Source organism: Sesamum indicum, linkage group LG14, assembly GCF_000512975.1.
Source record: "Sesamum indicum cultivar Zhongzhi No. 13 linkage group LG14, S_indicum_v1.0, whole genome shotgun sequence".
In the NCBI taxonomy this organism is placed as follows: Eukaryota; Viridiplantae; Streptophyta; class Magnoliopsida; order Lamiales; family Pedaliaceae; genus Sesamum; species Sesamum indicum.
In genome coordinates this window covers 1,316,656-1,327,320 of record NC_026158.1, presented here as the reverse complement: position 1 = coordinate 1,327,320, position 10,665 = coordinate 1,316,656, and the positions used below count along the sequence as shown (strand labels likewise).

Sequence of the window (10,665 nt, the reverse complement as noted above, 5' to 3'; positions counted from 1 at the left end):
CTTAAAATTGTATGAGGTTTTATTTTTTTAAATAATCTAGAATGGTTGGAGGTGAGAGTTAATTTATATGACTTGTTAGAACATCAAATTAATCCATATATTGGTATATGTTATCCATAGTTTCAAGTCATCGTTTTTTACTAGTAGACGAGCACACTCGATAGATATACGAGTAGGGGTGAGTATTCAGATTGGATCTTTGAATCTCGATTTAATTGGGGTTCTATTGGTCGGGTATTTTAAGTATTTAACAGGGTTCGAGTTTTATCCGAAACCCAAATAAATTACATTGGTTCGGTAAAAAAATAACAATTGAAAATCAGATTAAATAGTAAGGGTAAAATAGTAATGTTCATTTTACCATTTAGGAGCTACATAATTATTTTCCATTTGAGGGAGATATTTGTAATTTTTCAAACAATAGAGGAGTATTCGTAATTCTTCCAAACTTTAGGGGATGTAGTTGTAATTTACCCCGATTGAATAAATACATGTGAGAAAATTATGAAATTTTTTGTTCCGACTCTTAACATCTTTATGTTATTATACAGTGAAATGCTCATTTCAAAATATAATAAGCTAAATAATTATTCAAAACGAAATAAATTGTCTATCTGCAGTTCACTCGGTTCCAAAAAATAAAAAAACAATTACGCATAGAAAAATTACAAAAAGAAAAAAAATGATATTATACACATTGATATTCTTACAGATCAAATAATTAAGAACCATATGATTGTTCATATTAATACAATAAGTTCTGCTTCGTGCAGGACGAAAAATGCTTAATGTACGAGGTAGCATACATATCCTAAGTGTTGCTACCAACTACGATATATGTACATTTCGACTGATTTTGTCATATTTATGTAAATGTTATCAAGAAATTCCGACTTATTGATCGACTATGAATATTGTTCATAATATCAATTACATAGTTTATTTCTTGTTAGAGCACGATATTCTTTTTTTGATGAACTGTAAGATACATGACATTTGGTATTGTCCTAAAATTTTTCCTAGAGAGACAGCCTTTGGTGGAGATTAATTATTGATCATGATTGTTGTCGTGGTGGTCGTCGTCATCATCGTCCTCATCCTGATCATCGTCACTATGGTCGTCGTCTTCCTCTGAAACCTCCGGTTGGCATCTGTCCATGGATAGATATTCTAGTGCACTTACAACGTCGCCTATCCAGGGGCGAGTGGTGGCCTCTTCTTGAAGACACATTGCCGCAATTGCAAGGGATTGGTAAAGTGCCTTTTCAGGATAGTTCCCTTCCAGCAACGGATCCGCCATCTGGTGGAACTTTTTCTTGTCTCTTAACAACGGCTCTGCCTGCCAATATCCATGAGACGAGACATGCAACTTTAGTAATTAGTACCATTATGGGATGACTGTACCTAAGTAATTAGGTTTTGCGAACATACCCAAGTAATTAGGTTTTTTTCCTCAGCCGGTTTTGTATTGTCGATGACTCTTCTTCCCGTGATCATCTCCAGAAAGACAACTCCAAAACTATACACGTCGGACTTGGTAGTCAAGTGGCCTGTAGATGCGTACTCGGGCGCACAGTAGCCATAGGTCCCCATCACCCTGGTGGAAACATGGGGTTTTCCATTCACAGGACCGAGCTTGGCAAGGCCGAAATCAGAGAGTTTGGGGTTGAAGTCCGCGTCTAAAAGTATGTTTGATGCCTTAAAATCACGGTAAATAACTGGGGGTTCAGATGATTCGTGTAAGTACTCCAGGCCCCTTGCTGCTCCTTTTGCAATTTTCATCCTCGTATTCCAATCGAGGGGCTCATCATCCGGGCCTATATCTGCACAAAATACGAACAAATCATCCACATCCAACCCTTTCTAGAGACTAACGGTGAAGGATCTTTTGTCATGCTCTCACGCCACACACTCCTAATGTCACATTCACACATATACTATATGCATCTCCACTTTTAAATTATATTTTCTCAATTTCGGACAGAAATTCGTGTTAATCACGTATTAGTATAACACAAAAATGTGACAAAAGATTCAAATCGAGACAGGAATCCGTACTTAAAAGGTGATCTTCCAAGGAGCCATTGGGCATGTACTCGTACACTAAAATTCTGTGTTGGCCTTCCGCACAATATCCCACTAAATTTACAAGATTGGGGTGGTGGAGAAGGCTCAGAACCAGAACTTCAACGAGGAACTCTTTGTTCCCTTGGAAACCATTTCTGTCAAGCTGCTTCACGGCAACATCCTTAGTGACATCAAGAAAAGAAAGTTAACTGTCTGAGAATGTGGAAGTGAGAAATTGAGAAGAAGGGACAGTTGGAAATACGATATTTTTCCGTGGAATGTAGCCTTTGTACACCCTCCCGAAGCCGCCTTCGCCTATCAGGTTCTCAGGGTTGAAGTTCTGAGTCGCGGCAGCCAGCTCCCGGTACGTGAAAACTTCAGCTGAAATGTTGCACTTTCCGAGTTTTTGTAGTTCTCTAGATATGTACCTCGTCCTGCTGCTATCTGCACGCAGGTTAATCATAAACGATCAGTCGAGTCTTCCCATCTCAAGTCTATTTTTCATCGACGTTGTTGCCTTAATTAGGACAACTCATGAAAACAGGAAATAATTCCAGACGAAAACAAGGATGCATATGGAAACACATATGATGATCATCTTACTAGTTTTGCATGAAAGATCTCCGAAAGAGGCTAAGGATTTCGTCTTCCTGTATTCTTGAATGCTCTTCTTCAATGACTTTTGATGGATTTTTCCTTCTGAAGCGAAACACGTAAAACAACTCATGATCATCGTGTTCTTAACGTTCCCTATTTGTTGTACGAACGCGGACAATCAACCTTTTCAAATACGAATACCATGAAGCTGGATCGATCGACACATACGACCAATTAATCCGTAAATGTTTGTGCTACGATCAATCAAATCAAAATGGTAATTAACTAGAAAAGCATCATCAAGCAATTTTCAGGTTGCATGCATAGTTCATATCCTGATTCTCAAGGTAAGGTGACAGAAAACCTTAACCTGGAAAAACCAGACCTTTCTGGTCTCTCAGGATTGATTACAAGGTGTAGGTTTCCCCTCCCTTCAATACCAAATACTGTCTTCTTCTTTGTCCGAAATTTATTTTGCTGTGTCTGTCTTTCCTAAATTTAGAATATGGATTTGGTGACAATGCTAATGGATGATTTACAAATAGTAAATTAAATGTTATATCCTATATATGAATATACGAGAGAGGGATTCCGAGAAAATGATCCATTTTAATAAGAATCAGTGGTCGTGACACACTCGATGTGTGTGCAAAATAGAGTAAAAATTTATTTAGTTTTTAAATAATTAAATAAGAGGATTAATTATACTTAGATCCCCTCTTAAATGTGAAGTTACACTTTCTCCCATTGAAATTACAGTTACACCTTCTCTGAAAATTCTTTTTTTACACCTAACACTCTTCCGTAAGGATTTGAATATAAAATACTAATGCTAACAAAAAAAAAATTACATAAAATTTCAATTCATCCGTCATTTAACATTTGTATGTATATTGCTTATATAGAGATGTAATATATATATATATATATATATGTGGAGTAAGGTTAATATCATTATAATTTTTTCCTTATAAGTACAAAATTATTACATGAGAATGTCAAATAGGAGTAAAATTGAAATTTTATGTTATATTTTGCTAAGGTCATCATTTTTTGTTCAAACCCTAACGAAAAGGGATTAGGTGTAAACAGTGAATTTTTGGAAGGAATTTAAGTGTAATTTGAAACTTTTTTAGGTCAAAGTGTAATTTTATATTTTTAGAAGGGATTTGAATATAATTAACCCTAAATAATATTAATCAGATATACTAAATGTAATTTTTGGTTATATATGTGGCTTGTGATTTACTTAAAATTAAATCGACAAATATTATAGTTATCATGAATTTGATGCAACGTATTTACAAAGAGTATCATGATATTCGCGAGGAGAAAGAACAAAAAGGACGAAAAAAGAATGTTTCTCATTTCTTTTTTAGTTCGAGTCTTATTGATATCGGTATTTGCTCTACTTTTAATAGTGGTAATGTTGATTATTTACTTGCTTTGAAGTTGTTGGTACGTTGTCTCTCAATCTGTTTGCTAAGTTGTTGGTTGATTTGAGAATATTAATGTATAGTGTAATAGCATGTTGATTGATTTAGAAACATCGATGTATTAAGAAAAATGTGGGATTTCGCCGCTAATTTAGAATGACTTCAAAAAATTTTATGGTTAGTTTAGCTCACGGTTGTGTAATTGATTATGAACTAGTTGATTTTGGAATAATCGATTTTAAAAGAAAATGATTATGGTATTTCGACTTATAATTTTATAATTGGTTTTATAAAAGGGGATTGTATGAAAATTTTAAAACTAATGTCATTCTTAAGTTAGTAAATTGTGTTATTTCATAAAATTATAGCATTTGATATATTGCCAAAAAAAAGTTGAAAATAGTGTTCTTATTTTACAAGTTTTGCCTTTGAACTATTTAAATTAATTTGATTTAAACCAAAAGCTATAAACAACTTCATATTAGTTTCTGCAGTTTATTAAAATTGTAAATGTTAAACTATTTTTCCAAACACTCAAAATTCAACCATAGTGTTTGGATTCATTTTCTGAGTGTTTTGTGGAGATAGAGAGAGAAAAATAAAGATAAATAATGTGTATTAGAGATAGTATGTATGTTTGGATTTGTTTTTGGAGATAATTTAAAATAAGTATTATATATTTGATGTTGTGTTTTGGAAGACAAAAATTACTATTCATTATCGAATCATCTCGTTTTTATATATATTTATGTATATGTGTATGTATATATATATATATGTATGTATTTATGCTAAAACAGTTAAAAACACCTAAATAAGTAGTTTTTGAATGATGACAAATGTTGGATATGTTTTGACTGGTCTCGAAAAAATGAAAACAAACATAGTGAACGTTTTCTTCTTTTTCTTTTTCTCCCCACATTTAAATTTTGTTTTCAAACACTTTCAACATTTAATACGGATTAACTTACAACTTTTTTTATGATTTATTCCCACTTCAAAAATAGAAAAATTATTGCGAACGCTCTTTTAGTCTCGATACAATTTAGACATTCTCTTATTTTTAATAATATTAAGTTTATTAAAGATTTATTTACTTGCAACAAAAGTTAATTGCATAGGAAAAAGAAGATCAGATATTGTTGTTAAATATCAATACCTAACAAAAATAATTACAACAATTTTACTTTGATTAATCATAAATAAAATATATATATATATATATATATATGTTCAATACCTGCTGTACAATATCACAACATTTCACACATATATAAATGGTTCAAAGTCAGAAAAATTATATTTTTAATTCCACGTGATAAAATATATTGTATATTTGGTCCCATAATTTACGAGTCGTCACATTAGTGCCATATAATAAATATTATAGCACTTTTGATTCTATATTCCAAGGGACTAAATGTATCACAATTTTATTTTATGGGATCAAAATTAATAATAATTTATCTTATAGAGTTAAATGTGTTAAATCCATAAACTATAGAACACAGAATATAATGCACCTTATCATATTAAACTAAAAGTGCAATTTTTCCTTCAAACTTATAAGAACAAAGCATTCTTAAAACCCCATTTAGACGGTCGTCACAATTGTCAACAAAAGCAGAACAGAAACCGTTGAAGAAAGAAAGAAGAGAATTCCAAGAATCGGTTGCAATTTCATAGAAACAATTACAATAAGAAAAGCAACGTACGGGTAATCGCCCCGAAAGCCCACCACACTTCACTTCTCATCTCAATCTGTGATTACCTTCCGTCTGCACGTCGAAGGAAAACAATGAGTGAAGAGGAAGAATTCTTCAGAATCCATGGGTGAATTTTTTCTCTAGCTCATAACAGCAAGATCATTGGCGGGAGTTTCAGGGCGGTGGGGCTCCAAGCAGATTCACCCATCATCCCTGACGAAAAAGGGGAAAATGATACAGTGGTTGAAGCAATTACGAATCACATTTGGGGCCTCGTTTATATGGCTGGTTTGCTTGATTTACTTCACCCAGGTTCCGTTTTACGCTCCCTTTTCAGCTTTCGCTGTTTCCCCGATTACTTTTCGATTTCTTCCCGGTTGATGGGATTCTCCGTTTCTTTTGAAATGAAGTTGGGGGGTGGGGGGATGATTTTTCGATTTGTTTTTGTAGTTTCTATAAAATGGAGTGATCCTCTAATATCTTGTTGTCTGATGCCTTAGCTTTTATTTCATGTACTGTCATGTTTTTACGATCTTTTTAAATAATTCAGGTTTTTTGTTTAGATCTCATGCGCAGTAGTATTTCCATTTCATGCATGTGTGAGTCACTGCTCAGGAATGCTTTTCTTCTTTTAGATGGATTCTCCAACTTGGGCCCATGTTCTTGATTATCTGTGATCTTTACTAGTCACTATAGTGATGACTAGGTTGAGTCATAGGCACAGCTGCTGCAGGTTGCAATATCCGCAATCTGCCCCATCAAGCTTATTGGTTTCTTGATTCTCGGTGAGTATCTTGCAACAAATTATTTGGTCTGGTATGAGGTGATTGTTCTTTTCGCGGATAAGGGTCTGAATTTTGGCACGGTCGAGGGGAAAAAAAAAAGAAAGTAATATGGGATGTTGTCATCTAGAAGGAATTTTTAAATTTGCATCACATTGAGGCATTGAGCATCTTTTGAACATTTCAGAATGTTTGAGGCATGGCTGTCCTTTTCTTATGTTCTTCGTAGGTTATTTGTTCTGATTTCTAACTCAGCATACTGATTTTTTGCTTGATTCCATGGGACTAGGGTTTCAGATCATTTGTATGGACATCGGTGTCGTACCAGCTGAAAGACAAGCTAAAACTATCGCCCTCAGCATCCCAGTTTGTGACCTCAGTCGCATTTTTCCCATGGAGCATCAAACCATTATATGGGTATGGGTCTAACTGTGTCACCAATGTCATGGTAGCTTTATTTGAAGGTGCAGGTTCTTGTTTGTTTAAAGAAAATAAGTAGTCCATGAATTTGGGTCTCTCAGGTTCTAGTTCAACCATTTTGTTTCATCTATATGAATATGAAGTTTATTTTAGTTGCTATATACCAATTTCATCTGGAAAGAGAAACTTGAGAAAAAAAAGGGAACCATGAAGTCCAATGGCATGGTCTAGGTGTTAGAGCTACGGAGATTTTATGCCTCATTCAACTGCAGTAGTTATTCTGATGGGCAGCACCGGAAAAATCCCAAAATCATTGCTGATTGCTAAAATTAGTAATAAGATGCATATGAAGGTATGTTACTGCTGTCCAGATTACGTTGAGTAGCATTCTGCTTTGGATGTGAAAGATAACTGTGTTATTTATTAAATCAAATTGACTCATTTTTCTGCAACAGTATGGTATAAGCATATTTTTAGATGTTTGTAGCTCAATTCTAATGCATTCAAGTCAATTGATGGATTTAACATTCAATCATTAGGAGTAATGTGTCATTCGTTCTCTGCGATAATGAAGCATGATTTGTATGGCATTGCAGAATCTTATCGGACTGCATACCAATTCGGGGAAGAAAAAGGATCCCTTACTTAGTAATTGCAACATTGCTCTCTCTTTTCCCATGGCTTATTTTAAGCATCGATATATCCTCAAGGAGCTCTAGAGTGCCTTTCATGATTCTTTTGACAGTGCAAAATTTGGGCTCTGCAATGGCTGATGTTGTGATTGATGCCATGATAGCTGAGGCTGTAAGATCTGAGCGGTAAGTCTTCATAATCGAGCATGTGCACCCTCCATTTGGTTGCATGTAGCTTTTTATATTGAGTTTTTAAGATGTCAATTAAAATGTTAAATTGTGAAGTTCATTAATCTCTGGAAATTCATTATGGCTGACAATCATGTCACAGGTGTTTGATTCTCCTGCAAATGCTTGTAGTTCATCTGTCGTTAACTGAAAATACTTTGTTAGTGTTTGTGGTTGGTTTTATCTTCAAGAGCATAAATTAAGGAAATACACTTACCCTTGAACAGGGCTTCTTTCGCTGGTGATCTTCAGTCCATATCCTGGATGGCAATGGCTCTGGGAGGAATCTGTGGCAGTTTATTTGGGGGATATGCTTTAACTAATTTACAAATAGAAGTGATATTTTTACTTTTTTCAGCATTACCAGCCATGCAGCTGCTTTCATGTGGTTTAGTTGAGGAAAGGCTTGCGGGCAGTGAAGTTTCTTCTGAATACTTGAGTTCAGATGGAGGCTCCCGTACAATTAATGGAAGAGGTTTTCATGAAGATAGAATGTCCATTGAGAAGCCTAAACGCAAAATATCAAGGCGAAAGAGGAGCCATAAAAGAGCAAAACAAGGATCAATTACTGAATCTCAGGTTACTGGAGTCCATGGATCCCTTGCTACAAAATGGATTAACTCTTTGAAAATGACCACAGTGTCATTGTTCAGGGCTTTCCGACAGCCGATCATTTTGCGGTAAGTACTTCGACATTTTCACTTGAAATTTGTTGAATATTCTTAGGATGCATCTTCGGTTGATAAAATCACATTTCAAGTCTCCTATATGTAAGTACTTGGTAGACATGCACAAACAAAATGCATCTGCATAAGCATAAATTTATCGCACATTTTTTGAATTATAATGTGCTGTAGAGGACAAATGGTAAACCCCTTAACTGCTGATCCAAGTAGCTTGTCTTAAGATAAAAGGCCGTAGTTGCCAATTATCTATTGGTGAAACTTAATGGTGTTAAATATTAAGAACCAAGCTAAAAGTATATTAATTAGTTACTAGTGGAACTTAGGTTATGGACAATAATGCTTCTATAAATGGAGCGATTTCATAGTTTAATACAACTGAAGCCGTGAAGTTCCTAAGATGTGAATGCATGATATATATGTTTCTGGCCATGTTATGCTTATTTTTTTGTTGTCCATTGTTTCTCGTTGGTGGCATGAATAAACTAATGATTTCTTTCTTATGCTCATACTCTGGGAAATCTAGACCTATGTCCTGGTTTTTCCTGGCACATGTTACTGTCCCAAACATCTCGACTGTCATGTTCTATTACCAGACAGAAGTTCTCAAATTGGAAGCATCCTTCTTGGGCACAGCACGTGTTGTCGGATGGTTCGGCCTCATGCTAGGAACCCTTACCTATAATCGCTACTTGAAGAAAATGAAATTACGTAGGATTCTCCTGTAAGTTGATCTTAGACATCTAATTCTATTGGCTTTTCCAACAAAAGTAAACTTTTGCTCTACATACCTTACACTTTTATTAACCTGTTGCCTCTGAAATTTATTAAGGTTTGCTCATATTGGCTTGTCTTTGTTGAGTCTTCTGGACGTTGCTCTGGTGTCAAGATCAAATCTTTCAGTAGGCATATCTGATAAGGTTATGATGCTTTTCGGATCAGCTCTTTCAGATGGCATCAATCAATTCAAGTATGTGCGATGTTTTTGCCAATTAAAAGTCATTCTTATAGTTGCTTTTAACTGTTACATGGTGATTGCAAATTCATGCTTGCCCAGTTTGTATTATTTGCATTAAACTTACAGAAAATACTGCTCAGATAACAACATTTTAGAAGTGAAAACGGGATCATTGATCTTCAAACATTGCCATTTTTCGTTGCAGGTTTATGCCGTTCCTCATCCTATCAGGACAGCTCTGCCCGCCTGGCATAGAAGGAACGTTGTTTGCACTCTTTATGTCCATTAACAACTTGGGTTCAACACTGGGATCATTCGTAGGCGCTGGACTGGCTTCAATCCTTAACATCTCCTCAGGAAATTTCGACAACCTCCTCTTGGCTGTTATTATCCAAGTTCTCTGCACTTTCTTCCCCATCACCTTCCTATTCTTGATACCAAAAGAAGCTACAGGAATATCAGCATAGAATAGTCTACAGAGACATAACATTCAAATCAAAATTGGCTTTACTAGGTGATAGAACAAACAGAGTTTTTGTCGTCCAATCGACCTTGCTGAGTTGTTATTTTGTCATGACCGGCAATTCAGAGGCAGAGATTAGACTAGGAAAACTGCGGAACTTCTCACCGTATAGTTTCTTTACAGGATATTGTAATCTTGATGGACACAGGTTGATTCGTTATCCTTTCTTATACTATATGATACCAAAGGAATAAAAGTTGCTGCCATTTCATCATCGTTTTATTACTTTCATCTGTACGTATATTTATCACGAACATGAGAGTGAACTGGATACGACGAATGATGATTTGTTTGTGATGTGGTCGAGGTTTTTTTGCTAAGGAATAAATCGGGATTTTACCACGACGGACTTTTACACCAGGTGAAATATTATTTCCGCAAAATGTGTAATAATCAAGAAGGAGGGGTCTTGTCAATGAATAGTAGTCTTCCATTAAAAAATTAGTATTTTGGTATTTATAGGGGTGTTGGAAATCATATGGTGTGATAGGTTTTATGTACTTATGGTGTGCCTCCTATATATCCAATTACTCTTTTGCTCTTATAATTTTATATATTTTTTTACTAATGTATATCATACAGCCCCCCACTCTCGGACGGAATATGAACTTTCTGGTAGAATATTTTGTGCGA

The 10,665-nt window shown here is 35.0% G+C and overlaps 2 protein-coding genes across 3 annotated transcripts; one reads left to right on the top strand and one right to left on the bottom strand.

The window, feature by feature from the left end:
- LOC105176705 (probable serine/threonine-protein kinase PBL23) lies at nt 711–3,093 on the bottom strand. Its single transcript, XM_011099598.2, has 5 exons — nt 2,671–3,093; nt 2,330–2,511; nt 2,059–2,248; nt 1,432–1,823; nt 711–1,339 (listed from the first exon to the last, which is right to left on the bottom strand). Exons 1-5 carry the CDS (start codon nt 2,798–2,800, stop codon nt 1,049–1,051), a joined length of 1,185 nt encoding a protein of 394 aa, XP_011097900.1. The 5' UTR covers nt 2,801–3,093; the 3' UTR covers nt 711–1,048.
- Nucleotides 5,692–10,254, top strand: LOC105176704 (probable folate-biopterin transporter 4). Of its 2 annotated transcripts, XM_011099596.2 has the most exons (8): nt 5,692–6,118; nt 6,878–7,005; nt 7,605–7,656; nt 7,754–7,826; nt 8,096–8,548; nt 9,078–9,275; nt 9,384–9,521; nt 9,715–10,254. In XM_011099596.2, exons 1-8 carry the CDS (start codon nt 6,088–6,090, stop codon nt 9,974–9,976), a joined length of 1,335 nt encoding a protein of 444 aa, XP_011097898.1. In that variant the 5' UTR covers nt 5,692–6,087; the 3' UTR covers nt 9,977–10,254. The 2 variants fall into 2 exon arrangements, with proteins under 2 accessions (XP_011097898.1, XP_011097897.1); XM_011099595.2 differs by having other exon boundaries at nt 7,605–7,826.